General features: G+C 39.3%; 1 protein-coding gene across 3 annotated transcripts; it reads right to left on the reverse strand.

The window, feature by feature from the left end:
* Positions 1 to 12,165: 12,165 nt before the first annotated feature.
* On the reverse strand, positions 12,166 to 14,246 carry LOC111835934 (transcription factor 15-like). 3 transcript variants are annotated; one of them, XM_023796752.2, is made up of 3 exons: positions 14,190 to 14,217; positions 13,584 to 14,008; positions 12,166 to 12,605 (listed from the first exon to the last, which is right to left on the reverse strand). In XM_023796752.2, the coding sequence occupies exons 2-3, from the start codon at positions 13,998 to 14,000 to the stop codon at positions 12,540 to 12,542; spliced, it is 483 nt and encodes a 160-aa protein (XP_023652520.1). In that variant the 5' UTR covers positions 14,001 to 14,008; positions 14,190 to 14,217; the 3' UTR covers positions 12,166 to 12,539. The 3 variants fall into 3 exon arrangements, with proteins under 3 accessions (XP_023652520.1, XP_023652521.1, XP_023652519.1); XM_023796753.2 differs by having other exon boundaries at positions 13,588 to 14,246; XM_023796751.2 differs by having other exon boundaries at positions 13,584 to 14,246.
* Between the last annotated feature and the right edge of the window lie 5,594 nt (positions 14,247 to 19,840).

A 19,840-nucleotide genomic window follows, 5' to 3' on the forward strand; every position in this document is an offset into this window, starting at 1 on the left:
AAGTAACAAATAGCAAATATATTAATTTGATATAGATTCTGAATTAGTATCTCCGAATTCCCTGTAGCCTTGTTTGCGTGTGTCTTAATGATCAATGTTCCCTGAAATGTTACCAATTTAAGATGGATGGATTGATTATTTATAATAATGAGTTGCTCATAATGTTGCTTTTATCCATAGTCATGTATATGGCTTTTTTTTTTGTACTAATTTTTTGTAAAAAGTTTTTTGTTATTAATGATTTATTGTAAGGATGAACTTGAAAGAGTATCAGATGGGCAACAAGTGAAATAACTATTGAAATGATTGATGTTTAGTTTTCCCATTTTGACTCAAGTTCTGCTGTATATTTAACTTGATCCAACTCCTAATTAAAGTTATGGAATAATATGAAAGTTGAACACCTGAAAAGTGTAATAATTTTAAAATAAACTGCTGGCTGTTTTTATGACATGAATCAATGATGCATTTGAATTAATACGTATTATTTTAAAATTAAAATCAATGTGACAATAGGAGACATGGAGCCGCAGAGAGGTCTGGACATTCTGGGTAAATACTGTTAAGAGGTGTCGACATCGATGTGACACGATGGCACCTCGTAACAAAAATAATTAATACAACATACACAGACGACAATAAGAGTAAGAGAAATGTGTAAAATTATATTGTAATTGTTATAATGACGCATCGATAATACCAATATCTACCACAGGAGGGTAGTACTGTCGCTTTATCTTGTTATTTCTACTTCCTTCCTTAAACCTAAAGATTTATGATCTGGAGAGTAAAACCTGCTTTTATTAATTTACACTTTGTGATGTCTGGGGACCAGACATGCTAAGCCTGCACACTAAAAAGGGTTTTCTAAACCATCAGCATGATCAAATAATATTTTGTCACAAAATTATGAAAAAAAGAATTTTAGAGGTTTCTGAAACTTTGTATAAGGAAGAAACTCCGTATTCTCTACTCTCCAAACCAACTTGAAAAGTCAGTATATCCAGGGACGTAACAGTTTTTGAGACATTTTAGCTTTGAAAAGTACCTGGTTTTCTTGTTAATTCTGTAAGGAGGTCTGAAAACTAAGCATGTTGAACAGATGCATATGGACCATATGTGCTTATGTACAAACATCCATGGCATGAAGTATTTCTAATATACTTTATTTTTGCAGCTTACTGTTTTGCAAGGGAAACATAACTGGTATCACCTGTGATCGGAGAATAGCTTGATTTTTTAAACAGTTCTTTTCAAATAGAAGGTCTCACCGTATCTCAGCGTGATTCTCTTTCATATTAACTGGCAGTCTATAACCGAATGGTTCGTCTAGGCTAGTTTATAGTGACAGTTATAGTAATCGTGTGTCTGAGGGTAAAACCGTAATTAATCATCAACATAGATTTTACCCTGAACTTAATTTTTTGAACTCTCTACTAACTTACAGTAAATGCACTTATGCAATTATAAAAAATATAGCTTTCATACAGATTCTGTCACATTAGGGGTTGCTAAGCAACAACAAAATCAAAATAAGCTTCTGGAGGAATGTACTCTACTTAAAGGGCAAAAGTTGTTTTTCCTGGACGGATTTAAGTTGTTTCATCAAGACCATATTACAAAACAATCACAATGACATCAACAGTCTACTTTAGTCTGTCATTCATGCTGTTCATTGTGCTTGCTGGGTCAGTAATTGAGGAAATCCTCCTAACAACTGCTTCTGGTGTTGAAACAAAATGCCTTTATTCCTTATTCAATGTTCAGCTTATTCAATGCCAGATTTTTGCAGCTGCAAAGTTTTTTTTTTTTTAATGAAAGACTGCACTGCAGAATCTTTAGTGAAAGTGTGGTCTGTGTGACTCTACTTGTATCTGCTGGTAATTTGCAAGTGACAATAAGCTGGCAATCATTCAGCAAATATTTTCCCTTGGCAACACTTGTCTATCATAATAAGTATGACCATAAGCACGGCTTTCCCCAAATTAGATTTAATTGTCAATGAGATTGTCTGCAAAGAAATGGGAAGTTCAACTTTCTTAAAAAAATACATATGTTGCTCCAGTATATGGATGCAATGCTAAGGGAAAAACTTATTGCACATTGTTTTTGAGGAAGACCTTTACAGGAAGAAAGAAAACTTCTGGTAGAGAAATAAATAATCTTTTTTGGCTGAACTAGAGATCATGAAAGAAACCATTGCTTCTGTCCTGTGCATGTATGTGCAAGAAAGAAAAATATAATGATTTCCCTGCTAGTATCATACTGGGCTTTCTCAAGAAATATTCTGGTGCATTTAAGAAAAAAATCACTGGAGTGTTTTCTGTATATATATTTATTTCTGTTACTACATTATTCATATTATTTTCCTATTGTCATTCATAAAGTCAAATATGTAGCACACACATAATGGATGATATATTATGATGATAAATAGTACAATGACACCATTTCATGAAGAGCACTGCCAAAATGAGCATATTTCGATAGCTTAAAGACTCCAAAATGGTTCTGCAGGTCTAGATTTTGTTTCAAGCTCTGTGGGTATGGATTTCCTTTTGTTGCATATTCATTTAGTTTAACCTTTGCAAAGTCAAGGAACATGGAGCCACTTTCACCCTGGTCACCAGACCCATGGGGACCGACACAATCCTCATAGCCAGCCCTCTCAGTGCCAGTGCTCGCATTGAAGTCACCCATGACCAGAGGAGTGTCACCGAGCGGGACGGAACGGTAACAAAGGCGCAGACGTCAGGGTATCGGGGAATACGGGGTTTAATTACAGGTAAAGCAGGCAAAACGCAGACGGACAATACAATGACCGGACTGGAGAAACAAACTGAAACACGGACGAAATACAAAGAGCTAATAAAAACAACCAGAAACAGCTGATCAGACTTGGATTCCACACGGGGTTAACGAGGGGGCATGGCACACGGAAGGAGCGGACGATGGGGCAGGACACATTGGGTTTTTTTAACTTTACACATTGTTTGGATACATTTATTTTCTTACTTTACAAATTACTGTTTTGATAAATGTGCTTAGATCTGTTTAGTACAGTATATGCTCTTCTTGTTTTATCCGGTTCATTTTCTGTTTAAATGCTAAAAAAAACATATTCAGGTGTAATCTTTTGGGGCCAGGAACCAATTAATTGGTTTTCCATTATTTATTATGGGGAAAATTCGATCAGAACTCCAACTTTTTAGGATTCGACCTGGAGTTCTGAACAGATTAAGTTCAAGTTTCAAGGTGCCACTGTACAATGGCTCCTATGTGCCTACATTAGACTTAAGTGCTCTTCTACTGCCTTAATCATTTATCTGGAAAAGTAGTCTAAATATGTGGCTGGAAGTCATTCATATTTTTGACAGGCAAGGTGAACAGAGGCCATCTCCTGTGTTGTTTTTCTGAAAGTCATCTGTGTTTGTATCATAAGGAAGGATGCTTCTAGAACATTCTTACATGATGTAGTACCAGGAGCTCATTAGCAATTCCATATACTTTTGGATTTGGGGAATTGGAAGAACATCTATCCATCCATCTTCCATAACTACTTATCCAGAAGAACGTCATTGTGAATAGCAAGACCAGAAATTGGAAATTTTAGTCCTTTGGGGGTCATACCAATTGCTATTTTTTGGACTAAAATCTAAATTGCTCATCTGAAAACACCTAGATTGAACACCATGTCATCTATTGGTTCCGCTGTAAATCCAGTGCTAACAGACAAGTGATTGTAAAACACTCACTATAAAACTTTAGCTGCCTATACTCCAACAACTATATATGCATGGTTTTTGAATGGCAGATGGCTTTCAGTTTCACAAAAAATATTTTTTTTGTCTATATTTGACTAAACATATACAGTAAAAACAATAAAGGTATTTTGGTTACATATGTAATATTCCAAAATTGTAAAATTAAAAAAATAAAATATTTGTTTACATATTGTTTTATATATAAATGTGTATATGTTTTAATATACCACTGTCCATATATTTGTGACTCATATTGAAGCAGGCTTATCTATTTGATTGATGATTAATCACTGCTGTATTATTGCAGTATCTGCCTCAAACATAGAATTTGTTTGTTTATATCCTGTGATGCTGGTCAGGATAAGCAATTGGAGGATGGATGGATGGATGATGGATGCTTATTTATATGTGCTTCTTCTGTTGATGCTTCAACAATTTACATAGATTTCAAACTTAAAGTAAGGTATAGCCCCATATTGAACTAAACCTAATTTATACAGTTGGGCAGTTTTGCTGTAGAAATTCAGGCTCAGTGTGAGAAAGGCTGTCCCAGATCCTTAAATAACTTTGATCCCTAACCATCACTACTTCATGCCATTGTTCATGGGATCAAAGGGGGTGAAGAAGTGGTTTAGCACATCCTAGGAGGAATCCCTTCTGGAACCTAAGATTTATTAAGCATATTCAAATGCTTTCAAACATATCTGATGGATAAGTAATGAACTTGTTTTACAGACCAATGGAACCGACTAAAATTGTTATGCAAATGTGTTTTGTTTATTTTTATGCTGGTTCTTCGAAGCTATATACTGCCTATCGCATTATCTAAACAGAAACATTTTTGAAATGCAGTTTGAGTGCTGTCAGGATTGGCACTGACCCAAGCCCGCTTGGAAAGAGAGCTGTTTCTGTGGGGCTGACAGCACATGCTTTTCCTTCCTGAGCTCTCTGCGACGTCTTCCTGCCGGACGGAGCCTCTGGGAGCCATTTGAGGGAAGCCTCAGCCAAAGGCAGAGAGACGGCCAGCTGACTCCCTAATGAGTCTGGCCATGGACAGAGCAGATAGGGAGACTGAATGAGATCGTAACCATCCCAGGGAACGTAGCTTTTATCTGTGTCAGCTCGTCTCTTCAGTAATTAGGTGCAATTCTCTGGATGAGGACTTACATCCATTCCACTTACTGCAATAACTATACTCCAATTTCAATGCATGGTTCATTATTTACTGAACTGCACATGTGGCTCAATATATATTGACACTGTGCATGTGTATAAATTGATTAAAAGCTCATTTGTAACTCATTGGCTGAAGCTTCTTTTCTTGATCACCTATTTTGTCCCTTGCGTGTTTGTTTTTATAAGTATATTTGGCAAATGTCTAGGTTTTATGGCAGTGTGTGTGTTGTTTTTTGGGAGGGGTAACTAGCTCCCTTCACAGCTGCAAATATTGCACATTTCTCAGCAACAGCAGTTTGTTTCTTCTAAAAAGAATGTAAATTTATTTCTTAATTTGTCAACTCAGTATCTTGGATAATTAGGTATTGTTGACTCTCAGTGAGTCTGAAGTCATCCTATTTTTTTTTGTGAATGCCCCCCCCCCCCCCAAAATACTTGTCAGTTCAAAGACGTAGGAATTTTTGCTGCTGAAGGACCAGCATCTATCCCCCTCAATCTCAGCCTTCCACCAGCAACCTTTAGCTGTGATTTATGCTGCTGTGTCCAGACATGGGGCATAGAGTAATGTCTACTGAGACTAATCGTTACCAGCAACCGGGAGATTAACAAAAACACACACTACTGACAGCAGTGACCCTTGACCCCCTTCCCTTTAATATCTCAGAATTAACAAACAACTTGCTGGGAAGAGAAGACATGCATGACAGGACGTGGCTTTGAGCAGACACCAAGGTATCCTTATGAATATCCAACTGGAAGAAATGACAAAGGACTCAGAAGTGTTGGCAAATAAAGGATGTTCCTTTTTCATTTTGAAATTACACAGCCTTTATTTATTTTTTGTCAGAATATGTACAATTACATTTTCTAAGAATATACAAAGAATCTAAGTGGCTTATTTGGGAAACAAAGCACAAGAAATCATAGGTAGATTTGTATCTCTTTATTGCTTGAGAAATTATATTACCTCCTACATCACAGTACAAGAAAACTCCAAGAAGAAAACTAATAGATCAAATATTACAGGGGTGGAAGGCCAGTCAAGTTCTTCCACACCAAACTCACCTAACCATGCCTTTATGGACCTCGCTTTGTGTACTGGGGCACAGTCATGCTGGAACAGAAGAGGGCCTTCCACAAACTGTTCCCACAAAGCAGGAAGCATAGAATTATCCAAAATGTCTTGGTGCGCTGAAGCATTAACGAATTCCCTTTACTGGAACTAAGGGGCCAAACCCAACCCCTGAAAAGAAAACCCCATACCATTATTCCTCCTCCGTCAGATTTTACAGTTTGCATTATGCAGTCGGGTAGGTAATGTTCTCCTGGCATCTGCCAAACCCAGACTCATCCATCAGACTGCCAGACAGAGAAGTGTGATTTGTCACTCCACAGAACATGTTTCCACTGCACCAGAGTCCAGTGGCAGTGTGCTTTACACCACTGCATCTGACGCTTAGCATTGTGCTTGGTGATGTGAGGCTCGTCTGCAGCTGCCCAGCCATGAAGACCCATCCCATGAAGCTCCCGGTACACAGTTTTTGTGCTGGAGTTAATGCCAGAGGAAGTTTAGAACATTGGCAACTTACACACCACGTGCCTCAGCACTCGGTGACCCCGCTCTGTTACTTGATGTGATCTGCCATTTTGTGGTTGAGTCGCAGTTTTTCCCACTGGCGGACACAGCTAACTGAAAGATTAGCTTCAGTAAGTGCTAATCCACTAACTCCAAAGGTTCAATCAATAACCCTAAAAAATATTTAGCTAACTTTTATTGAAACTCTTAAAAGCACAGCCAGTGAGCTGAAATTCTAACTTGTTTGGCAATTTACTTATGCAGAGCTAGAGTGATTACCTGCGGATATTTAAGACTTATCCAAATGGGGACCTCTGGATTCTGTAGAGTCTCTGGAATAAATTTTCTTTCAATGATATTCCGTTTGTGAGATATAAGTGCTTTTGTCGGAGGACTCCGATTCCACGACTGGCACATGCTGACATCTTGCCCTGCGTGACGCTGCTTGGGGACTACAAACATGGAGCCGTTTACCCAGAACTAGGAAGGAGGGTCTCAGCTCTTTATTGGTCTACTGACTCTGTCAATCAGAACCCGGAATATAAAGCAAAATAAGCAAAAGCTGAAGCAGGTTGTCTTGCTTAGCCATATAACTTGTCATGGATGGCTCAGTGGGCTCACCGATTCAAGCCCAGCCTCAGCACATCTGCGAGCCCTTGAGCAAGGTCCCTAACCCCCAGCTCTCTGGGCACTGCAGCAGGTGGCTGCCCTTCATGGGCAGCTTGCTCTCACCTACATCCGAAACGCTTTCGCTTTGCAATAAAACCACTTACAGTTGACAGTGGAATATTTAGCAGGGAAGAAATTTCACAAACTGAGTTATCACAAATTTGACATCCTGTGACAGCACCACGCTTGAATTAACTGAGCTCTTCAGAACTACACATTCTTTCATAAATGTTTGTAGACCTGACTGCATGGCTAGGTGCTTCATTTTATACACCGTTGGCAATGGGTCTGAATGAAACATTTTAATTCAGTGATTAAGAGGCGAGTCCCAATTCTCTTGCACATATAGTGTATGTTAACAAGTGAAATAAAGCTGACCACACAAAACATGAAATATCTTGTAACCATACTGTCTGCAATGATGTACAAGTCAAAGTAAATTTAGAAATCACTGCTTTATTTTTTTGCATTCTCTGTATCAGTGTTTACTAATTCAGTCCTTGAGGACCCACAGACAGTCTAGGAAGGGAGCAAAAAAACACACTATATACACTCACCTAAAGGATTATTAGGAACACCTGTTCAATTTCTCATTAATGCAATTATCTAATCAACCAATCACATGGCAGTTGCTTCAATGCATTTAGAGGTGTGGTCCTGGTCAAGAAAATCTCCTGAACTCCAAACTGAATGTCAGAATGGGAAAGAAAGGTGATTTAAGCAATTTTGAGCGTGGCATGGTTGTTGGTGCCAGACGGGCCGGTCTGAATATTTCACAATCTGCTCAGTTACTGGGATTTTCACGCACAACCATTTCTAGGGTTTACAAAGAATGGTGTGCAAAGGGAAAAACATCCAGTATGCGGCAGTCCTGTGGGCGAAAATGCCTTGTTGATGCTAGAGGTCAGAGGAGAATGGGCCGACTGATTCAAGCTGATAGAAGAGCAACTTTGACTGAAATAACCACTCGTTACAACCTAGGTAGAATTTGTGAAGCCACAACACGCACAACCTTGAGGCGGATGGGCTACAACAGCAGAAGACCCCACCGGGTACCACTCATCTCCACTACAAATAGGAAAAAGAGGCTACAATTTGCACGAGCTCACCAAAATTGGACAGTTGAAGACTGGAAAAATGTTGCCTGGTCTGATGAGTCTCGATTTCTGTTGAGACATTCAAATGGTAGAGTCAAAATTTGGCGTAAACAGAATGAGAACATGGATCCATCATGCCTTGTTACCACTGTGCAGGCTGGTGGTGTAATGGTGTGGGGGATGTTTTCTTGGCACACTTTAGGCCCCTTAGTGCCAATTGGGCATCATTTAAATGCCACGGCCTACCTGAGCATTGTTTCTGACCATGTCCATCCCTTTATGACCACCATGTACCCATCCTCTGATGGTTACTTCCAGCAGGATAATGCACCATGTCACAAAGCTCGAATCATTTCAAATTGGTTTCTTGAACATGACAATGAGTTCACTGTACTAAAATGGCCCCCACAGTCACCAGATCTCAACCCAGTAGAGCATCTTTGGGATGTGGTGGAACGGGAGCTTCGTGCCCTGGATGTACATCCCACAAATCTGAAATAACCAATTGTTACAACCGAGGTATGCAGCAAAGCATTTGTGAAGTCACAACACGCACAACCTTGAGGCGGATGGGCTACAACAGCAGAAGACCCCACCGGGTACCACTCATCTCCACTACAAATAGGAAAAAGAGGCTACAATTTGCACGAGCTCACCAAAATTGGACAGTTGAAGACTGGAAAAATGTTGCCTGGTCTGATGAGTCTCGATTTCTGTTGAGACATTCAAATGGTAGAGTCAGAATTTGGCGTAAACAGAATGAGAACATGGATCCATCATGCCTTGTTACCACTGTGCAGGCTGGTGGTGTAATGGTGTGGGGGATGTTTTCTTGGCACACTTTAGGCCCCTTAGTGCCAATTGGGCATCGTTTAAATGCCACGGCCTACCTGAGCATTGTTTCTGACCATGTCCATCCCTTTATGACCACCATGTACCCATCCTCTGATGGTTACTTCCAGCAGGATAATGCACCATGTCACAAAGCTCGAATCATTTCAAATTGGTTTCTTGAACATGACAATGAGTTCACTGTACTAAAATGGCCCCCACAGTCACCAGATCTCAACCCAGTAGAGCATCTTTGGGATGTGGTGGAACGGGAGCTTCGTGCCCTGGATGTGCATCCCACAAATCTCAATCAACTGCAAGATGCTATCCTATCAATATGGGCCAACATTTCTAAAGAATGCTTTCAGCACCTTGTTGAATCAATGCCACATAGAATTAAGGCAGTTCTGAATGCGAAAGGGGGTCAAACACCGTATTAGTAAGGTGTTCCTAATAGTCCATTAGGTGAGTGTATGTATAAATGAGGTTGATGTGATACTAAGCCTAGCTAAACTCAAAATAAATAAATCGATGGCATCTTACCGATAGTCTTAAAAGAGATGAGGGATATTATTAGCCAACCTTTAACTTTAATATTCCAGAAATCGCTATCTGCGGGTGTGGTACCATCAGATTGGAAGCATGCTAATATAACACCCATATTCAAAAAAGGTGATAGAAGTAATCCAGCAAACTATAGGCCAATCAGTTTAACTAGCATTACTGGAAAAATAATGGAAGCTATAATTCAAGTGAAAATGGTAGATTACCTAGATGCAAATAACATTATAAAGGATAGCCAACATGGATTTAGTAGAGGTAGATCCTGCTTAACGAATCTACTTGAGTTCTTTGAGGAAGCTACAAGTGAAATTGATCACAAAAAGGCCTATGATGTGATTTACTTAGATTTCCAGAAGGCCTTTGACGTTGTCCCCCACAAACGGCTCTTGCTAAAGCTTAAAGCTGCAGGGATTTTAGGAACTGTGGCAGCTTGGATCAAAAACTGGCTAACTGACAGGAAGCAGCGAGTAGTTATTAGAGGCACAATGTCACAGTGGGCCTCCGTTCATAGTGTGGTACCGCAGGGTTCAATTTTAGGACCACTATTGTTCCTAATTTACATTAATGATCTTGACACAAATACATACAGTAAACTGGTTAAATTTGCAGATGACACCAAGGTGGGCGGTGTAGCAGATACTGATCTAGCAGCAGAGAGGCTTCAACGGGATCTGGATTTAATTAGCGAATGGGCTGATTCTTGGCAGATGAAATTTAACACAGATAAATGTAAGGTAATCCATGCAGGGAGCAGAAATATAAAGTACAGATATTTTATGGGTTCCACTGAAATAAAGGTAGCTGATTACGAGAAAGATCTCGGTATGTATGTTGATGCTTCCATGTCCCCCTCTTGCCAGTGTGGGGAAGCAATAAAAAAGGCGAACAGAATGTTGGGTTATATCTCTAAGTGTGTGGAGTTTAAGTTAAGGGAGGTGATGTTACACTTATATAATTCCTTGGTAAGACCCCACCTAGAATACTGTGTGCAGGTTTGGTCACCATACCTCAAGAAGGAGATTAAGGGGGGATATGATTCAGGTCTATAAGATTCTAACGGGTCTGGATGCTGTTCAGCCAAATGACTATTTCAATATTAGTCTAAATACTAGAACTCGTGGCCATAAGTGGAAATTAGCGGGAGAACATTTTAAAACAAATTTGAGGAAGCACTTCTTTACACAGCGTGTAGTTAGAGTATGGAATAGTCTTCCTGCTAGTGTAGCGGAAGCTAAAACCATGGGTTCCTTTAAATCAGAGCTAGATAAGATTTTAACAACTCTGAGCTATTAGTTAAGTTCTCCCCAAACGAGCTTGATGGGCCGAATGGCCTCCTCTCGTTTGTAAATTTCTTATGTTCTTATGTTCTAAAGACAGTACCCTATGGGCTGATATTTGTGCCACTAGAAACTGAATATGAATTTTGCACAGTTGAATCTGCAGTTATCCGCATTACAAAACTGAATCTGAATTTAATAGTTTGAATCTGAATTCCAGTAACTTGAAATAGCATTTACCCTACCTCGAAAAATTCAGTTCGCAAATTCAATTTCAATCTAGTGTGACACACATCCGGGTCGTTGAGAAAAATTAATCGACCGCAGATTCACAACGCAACTCATTTCCACGTTTACGACAGTTCTGCAGGTCGGGGTAAAGAGGAGGCGTGTGGATGTCAGAAAAACAAATGCTGGATTCGCAGGTTTGTCGTCACCATACGATATATATGAGAATAAGCTTTATATACACAAGCGATAGCATAAACATTAACCATACGTCTGGTTAGTATATGTGGTTAAATGAACGATTTCTGGCACTTCCAGTTTATGTTAATATGGTAAACTACAGCACTATACTATGGAGAACTACAGCACTATACGAGGGTCAGGGAATCATCGCGTAGGATAGTAAGAGGGTTGGGAAATGGTCGCGTAGGATAATAAAAAGGGTCGCGGAATCATCGCGGCGTTTCGCCTAGACGTAGCGTTTTCATCGCTCTTGAGACGGAAAACGTCGCGATTACATCGCCTGGACGCAGCTGTTACGGAGGCGCTAAGTAGTGCCAATGTGCAAATGACCTAAATGCTACTAAATACCGACCTTCAAAAAACGTATTAGCGACGTAGCGCCGACGTACTTGTGCTGACTGGGTCTGCTATACAACCCTCTTATGCGTCTGACCAAATTAAGTGATATCAAACTTGTCTACTGAATGACCACCTTAAATTATTTCTATTATAAATTATTTGTGACATATGATTTTCTTTGTGCCTTATTAAATACATATTTTATGTGTGTTTTAAAAATATAATCAAGAGAAATGGCACTATTAACAATGTTTAAACTGAATATATTCATATTGATTTACTGTCCAGTGTCCTATCCTGGAAGCAGCCACTCTAATCACTGTTTCTGTCGTGCAATTAAAGTAAACTGTACACTGCATAATTAGCACTGCAGACTTAAAGAAGTCAAAGTCACCACAGGATTTCTTAGTGAATTTATTCTTTCACAATGAGATGCCTTTTAAATATGACAAAAACAGAATTACACAAATAATATTTTATAATATATGTGTATATTTGTGTGTATCTATTAAAGAATGGATATCACCAGTTCTCAGAAAATAAGATTTCACTCTGGCTAAATCCAAATCATCAAATACAAATCAAATAAATCTGTCACAATATTTCCATGTATGTACTTGTTCACTGGGTCCCCTGTTGCCTGAACAGTCCATGTTAAATCCCATGTATCATGTTCTCTTTTCCCAGCTCTCTGCACAGCCCTCCAGGGTTCCAGCTGGGGGCACTTCCATGCGACTCGCATACGGATTGCAACTCTGCTTAACAAGACTGCCGTTTACCTGTGGCCTGTTTGCAGCGAACTGACCCCGTGCAACTTTCGAGAATCTCTGCCATCTTTCACCTGTGGAAAAAGAGCCAAGAAAATAATCATCTGATCAATAAAATTACACACACACACACACACACACACACACACACACACACAGGAGAGATACTCCATTATTTTTTTCGAGATTCCATCAGAAATCTAAAGCCTCCTCAGTAGATTTTGTGTGTGTTTGTGTGTATGTGTATAATATATGTTCTTAATTTTTGTTAACAGTATTTTGATTATAATTAATTTTCAATATGGCCTAAATATATAAATTCTACTGAAAACAGCATCTGAACAAATTATTATTATTATAATTATTATTATTATTATTATTATTAATTATTTAGCACCAATATGCTACATTTATGTTTGAGCATATTTATATTGCAGGGTTTTTTTTTTTTTTTTTACTTAATAAGCATAGAACTATACAAAAATATTTTGTTTTGCCGGCATAGTGGTTAGAACTGCCACCTCCCCCCGCCAGGACCAAACATTTTTAGGGGCCCTAGAAATCTGGAACATAATAGGATTGGTCTGGGTTGGAGGCCCAATACCATTTGCTTTCACGGGGCCCAAAGCCTCTGGCGGCACCCCCTGATTGAACTTGCAAAAGGTCCTGCATGTAATATTTGCAATATTTTGTAAGCAACGAAAAAATTACTAATTTTAAATTGGTTGCAGCATTCAAATTCCAGTTATATAATTTATATTTAAGATAAAACATTAATCAAGAAATCATTCAGTACTATTTCAGACATTCCTTAAAACCAGCTTAAACTTTTTTTTCCTCCTATATATATGCCAGAGAAATGTGTTTAAAACTTTAAGACTCTGTAACTAAACCTATAAGACCAAAATACACTTCACTCAGTGACTCAGTTGTCCAAGTTTGAATATTTTATTTTTTAGTTTAAAAAAGCTTGCTCCTTGACTTTCAAGGGTAATCAAGAACAAGATTTACAGGAAAAAAACATGATTATAAATAATCGAAAAGAAACGTACCCACTTCTTTTGATTGCTGAGGCAGAAGGTGCATATTGCTCTTCGTTGCTTTAATTCACTATCCGCCTGAGCGTAGCGCACAGCTGTCATGCATGGCTGTCCATCCGTACCGCCCTCTCCTGTCAACAGGACGTTCCCCAAATGCGAGATGTAGCTGGAGGCTAAGCGCAGGGTTTCTATCTTGGAGAGCTTTCTGTCCACCGGCTCAGTGGGTATGAGAGTCCGGAGGGCCGAGAAGGCCGTGTTCACGCTCATTGTGCGGTCCCTTTCCCTGGCATTGGCTACTCTCCGCTGCTTAATGAAGACGACGTCGCTGGTCACCATCCCCTGGCGCAAGTCTGAGCCCGGGCACCATCCATAACTCCGGTTCGAGCTTCCGTCACTCTCAATCCGGTTTTCTTCATCCTCGGACAGCATAGTGATGTCTGTGTAAAATGGATAATTTGCCGTATGTTTTAACATGATCAATGATATCGATTCGGTCCAGCAAAACTATATATAGCGCTTATAGGCTATAAGTGGAAAAAGTTAAGTTGCATGTAAACTTCGTACTAATTAAGGCATCTTGCAATATCCCATTATCGGAAAACGGCGTTTTAAAATTACTTATTTGTTGGATGAATATTAATATGTAGAGACGCCAGATGTTGTGGTGCGCATCGAGGGCTGAACTTAATCTTAAAAATGCTGGGGAGGGGTTTTTCGGGAGGGTGTGGGGTCTCTCAGAAAGTTCCAATTTTTCTTCTTCTTCTTTTTCTTCTTCTTCTTATTATCATTATTGCGATTACATTCTGAAAATCAGGCATGATGTTTCAGAAAAAGTTCTGAAACAGTAGCAAAATAAATGTAAAAAAATACGATAACTATAGCATCCTATAATTTGTGCAGACAGGCATATTAAATGTTTTAAAATAATTTTTATAAAAAGAACCATGAGAATTAGAAGGACTGATTAATAATTTTATCGGAAAATGTAAATGTTATGAATTCGTTATTTCGTTAAAAAAAGTAATTTTAATTTATAGATTAAAATATACATTAAATCACTTGAAACATTACGTTTCCATAAAGAGAACCCGTATTTAACTGTCGCCTTTGCGTACGCAACTCGGCCTTTTTATGAAGTTAAAGGTTTATATGTCGTTGTTTAACACACAAAATAAAACAATTGCTGCTTATGTTTTAGTGTCATGTATAACAATATGTGAAAATACAGACCTTGTATTTGCAGGGATTTATATGGATGTAATATCTGCAAGTCAAATACGTATTGCAACTAGTCGTGGGGAGTGTTACGATGCAGAAATTGAAGAAGCCAGGGTATCAGTACAGGCTAATCTGTCAGAAAAATCTCTCTAAAACATACTAAATCCATATAATAAGCATACATTATTTGGGCCTGTATAAACATATTTAAATAAATGGCAAATTAGTTTGCATCACTCTTGTGAGTTCAGTAAACCAATGAATGTTTAGGTCACCTATGTGCAGTAACTTGAAATATTTTGTGCTCAGGGCCATATTCAGCTATGAGGTGAGCGAGGTCCAGATCTCCATAATTTTTTAAGAGCTAAAAATAAAATTTGAAGCTAAAAATTCACCTAAATAAAAAAGCAGCAGCTGAACATGTCTTGGGGCCAAGTGCATTCTGTTCTGTCCTGCCTCTGCCCCTCCTGTTTTTTCCTTAGTATGGCCTCAACGAACTGCCCATGCTCATTGTTTGTCTTACCTCTTGTTTAAGCCCTTGTGCAAATTACTCCAGCTGCCTCTCCTTTGCTCCCTTGTTAGTCCTGTATAAAGTGCTTCCCAGTCCTGTGTTCCCCAGTCCTGTCATTGATGTCAAGCCTGTGTGTGTGTGTGTGTGAGTGTTTGTGTGTGCACGCGCACGTGTGTCCATCTGTGCCCAAGTCTTTTCCCGCTCTTGTTTCTATTTTCTGACACCTCCTGAGTTGTTTTGTTTCCCAGTCCAATTCGAAGTTCATTAAAACCCTTTTATTTTCCCCAGTGCCTGCCCTCGACTCCTGTGATTTCAGGTTGTAACACATTCTTAATCCAGTTCAAATGTGTTGTTAATGGTGTCTGCTGTGTGAGAGAGAGCACTAGAGCATTCAGTATCAGCATGATAGATGATGCGTGACTTGTGAACCGCATGTCCGCACTTCTCTGAAGTTCGAATTCACACGTGTGTGTGTGATCATGCAGCATTGTGGGGGAAGGTGCACAGACTGCATATTCTGTAAGAAAAAACAATGATCATTATCTGTAAAAAGGCGACTTGCTATGTCATCTGGAGTAAAGATCATTCTATGAAACAATTAAATACAAGTATAGGCTGGGCTACTCTGGCCATGTTAAAGGGTTTCTTTCCTGTTATGCCTAATGGGCTAGATTAGGCTAACTAATGTTTCACATAATGTTATTAATTAAAAAAAAACAGCTCATGAAGGTGACGGTACGAATACTGCCCATAGAAACATTTCAAAGTCAAATTTGGATATCAGAACAAATGCATTTGATGTAGGGTTGTAATAGTATATTAATATCAAACATTTGTCATTTTATGTTTATATATGGTTACAAATAACCTTAAATTACATGCTTCATTCGCATAATATTTTACTACTCTATAATGTTCTTATGACATAGACCTAAATTCATTCAGTAAGGCACATTCATATAATAGCTCCACATAACTTGCTGTAACCTAAACTATTCATTGATACAGTATGAACTCTAATTTAACACTGCCTATCTCCCAGAAAAAAGTGCTGTACTGAGTAGGGCAGACACGTCAAAGCGATTAAAACAAGATAAATTACATAGGTTGCTTACAATGAAGCCTAATTTACATTAGCCCTCGTAAATAATGTGTGATTAATGAGACCCAACCCCCCCCCCCCCCCCCACCCCTGGGTCCTGGACCTCACTAATTTTCAAACCCTGACTACGGTCCTGTTGGTGCTCGTATTGTTTTTAATCAGCAGTTCAAAATGAAGTCCTATACTACCACCTAATAAGGCATCACACAATATAATGATGGTTTGTATTGCAGTTCAACTGACTTCAAAGCAGTGCAGTGTAAAACAAAGCATTAAAGATTTAATATTAGGGAAACTGATAGTGGGGCACAGATGGACCAGTTCCCTGTACAGAGGTACTGATAGTGCACAGACAAACACAGCTTAGCACATCAGACCTGTCTCTTTCGTTCAACTGCAACATTACAGCTGTACATTAGACACCTATCCTGCATTGGGGGGCACTCAGTGCTATAGGTGACACGGTACATGTGTTTTTTTCCAGGAAAACAACTGGAAACTGTAAAGTGTTTCAGAAACAGTTCATTTGCAAGGCACCAAGTTCCACAAAGGCTACTGCTGCTTGATTGCATGCACACATGAAACTGTATTCCTAAAAAAATATTTTAATAGTGGAGGAGCTGTAAAATGTATTATTTCTCTTTAATAAAATTTGATAGCATGTAACAGAGAAAGAGGTGAAGATGTAGAGAGGGTTCCTGCCTGGATGTGACTTTGGGAAGCAGCAGGTGCAGCTCTTCTCTTCAGCAAGCTTTTGTGTGTCCTGGGAAGTCTGAGGACACAATCACTTCCAGACAGTCCTAAAGTCTTTTCCATGCAACAGGAAGCCACCTCACACGCGATGATTCTTTGGAGAAATGTTAGAGTCCCTTTGGATCCCCCTGAGACAGAGATGGTTGCTTTGGCCCAGTTCTGTCCACTTCCTCTAGGGTCACAGGGGGACCAAGAGCTATATCCCAGTGTATAGGGAGCTGAGGGCTGGGCTTACTTATCAGTTCCAGCATCATCTTTCATCACAGGTTTTCCATCAAGGTCAGCTGCCTGATGAAAGAACCTATTAAAAGGGGTAATCAAAAACCCCTTTGTTTCTGGGCCTATATACAGTACAGCTTATCAAGCCCCACCAGCTTCATCCGTATCCGTGAGTCCAAAAGCTTCCATCTTAACCCACAGTCCATGCTTTGCATGTCATGGTCTTGCAATAATCATCTGCCCCATTTTGGTCTTTAATCTAGCATCTATAAGTCAGTGTGTATTTCAGTACCTTGGTTTTGATCCTACCTTGATTCGTTTACTAGGGATCATTCCACTGCTAATTAAATTCTAACTGATAAAACCAATATATAGGAAGAACAACTGAGAACAACATATGTCTTCATTATACATGCAGCAACTGTGTTAAACCAATGATAGAAGACTTAATGAAATTACAATAACATGTTGCACATGAATGACTGATCATGCACCCTTAGAAAAATTTGTAGTAAATGATAAACAATAAATGGTTCTGGGATCATACATACCTGTTTTTATTTTTTAAAAATACTGTACATACAACCCTATTTCTGAAAAAGTGGGGATGCTGTGTAAAATGTAAAGAAAAACAGAATGACTTCATTGGGCCTGAGGTAATTTAAATGGACTGAGGCAAAATGGAAAACTGCCCTATGGTGTGATAAATCATAATTTCAAATTTTTAGGTAATCATGGATGCCACTTCCTTTGGGCTGCAGAGGAGAGGGACCATCCAGCTAGTTATCAGCAGACAGTTCAATACCCAGCATCCATGATGGTATGGGGGTGCATTAGTGCCCATGGCTTGGGTAGTTTGCACATCTGGGGAGGCACCATGAATACTGAACAATATATACAGGTTTTGGAGCAATATACACAGCCATCCAGACAATGTCTTTTTCAGAGACAATGCCAAACTGTATTCTGCATGTTACAACACCATGGCTCCGTAGTAGAAGAGTCCAGACCAGTCACCCATGTCACCCATTGAAAACATTTGGAGCATCATGAAATTGAAAATGCGACAAAGGAGACCCCAAACTGTTGAGCAGGTGAAATCCTATATCAGGCAAGAATGGGACGACATTTTATTTTCAAAACTCTAGCAACTCAGTTCCCAAACATTTACAGAGTGTTGTTAAAAGACAAGGTGATGCAACACAGTGGTAACCAATGTTTTTGAATCGTGTTGCTGGCATCAAATTCAGATTGAGCACGTATTTGTCATAAAACAAGAAGAATTCTCAGTTTCAACATTTGATATGTTGTCTTTGTTCTATTTTCAATTAAATATGGGTTTGTATGATTCATAAATTATTGCATTCTGTTTTTATTGACATTATGCACAGTGCCCCAACTTTTTTGGAAACAGGGATATCAGCATCTTGTACAGCGATCTTATCCCCGGTCGGAATTGCTGCAGCTCCACCAGTGCAGTGCAGTTGTATTTATTTATTTAATTTTTTTGTAGGGAATATCTCGTGAGGTCAGTGTCATATCCGCACAAATCATTTTCCCTGCTGAGCCTGGTTGTGACTATTCTAAATGGGTGAGACTGAATTACATTACATTGATGGGGCTAAGTGTTTGACACATTGCCTTGACTAAAGTCTGAAAATATGCTTTTCATTACTGTAGCCGTACCCCTTCTCTCTGCCACAAGGGGGAGGTAGTCTCGGGGAATGTGTGGTTAGGGAATGTATGCAGCTTGGAGTGTGCATTATCTTTTCAGTGGCCCTAGGAAAAGCTTTACTTGGGAGGCCCCCCTACAAGAAAATTGATGATCATTTTGCTTTTTCTTCAATGCTGGTAAATCTGGGGCCCAGGGCAACTACCTCTTCTGCCTATAGCTATTGCCGGTGCTAAGAGGGTAAGTTTCTTAGGGCACTGAGAGCATTGATGGGTCGGGTAATACCAAAGCACTGCTACAGTCCATGTAATTAGTCCGTGGTTGTACCACTTCAATTCACTGCACCATGGTGCTTCAGAAAGCTTCTCATTCCTGAACCAAAACATGATCCATGCATCGATCTTCCACAACTGCTTGCCGGGTTGCAGAGAGACAAAAGCCTATCTGGACTGAGAACAAAAATCATACAGTGGCTGACCTGGAATATTTCTGGTAGTCCCATCACATAGGAATTCACCTAATCATACATCACTGGACTGTGCAGGTAACCAGAGTACCCACAAAAACTGTATAGTTTTATATTTTATAATGTTTTGTTTGGGGGGGGGCAGTGGTGGAGCATAGACCAGGGGGATAGTGCATAATGACGGCATTGTTCTTAAAGATTACAGATCTGCAGATTAGTTTCATACACAGAAATGCAATATTAGGTACCTGTACATGTAGAATTTGAGGACACAAAGCTTGCAATAGTTTTGAACCTTGTCCCTCAAAGTAGCAAAACATGATCACTG

The sequence above is a fragment of the Paramormyrops kingsleyae genome, chromosome 8 (assembly GCF_048594095.1).
Source record: "Paramormyrops kingsleyae isolate MSU_618 chromosome 8, PKINGS_0.4, whole genome shotgun sequence".
In the NCBI taxonomy this organism is placed as follows: Eukaryota; Metazoa; Chordata; class Actinopteri; order Osteoglossiformes; family Mormyridae; genus Paramormyrops; species Paramormyrops kingsleyae.

Bases quoted from the DNA above. Each gene is read 5' to 3' on its own strand.
- LOC111835934 (XM_023796751.2), bottom strand. From the start codon at position 14,045: ATGTTAAAACATACGGCAAATTATCCATTTTACACAGACATCACTATG. The intron at 12,606-13,583 runs GTACGTTTCTTT...CTTTTTCCACAG, and splicing joins TCAGCAATCAAAAGAAGTGG to GTGAAAGATGGCAGAGATTC.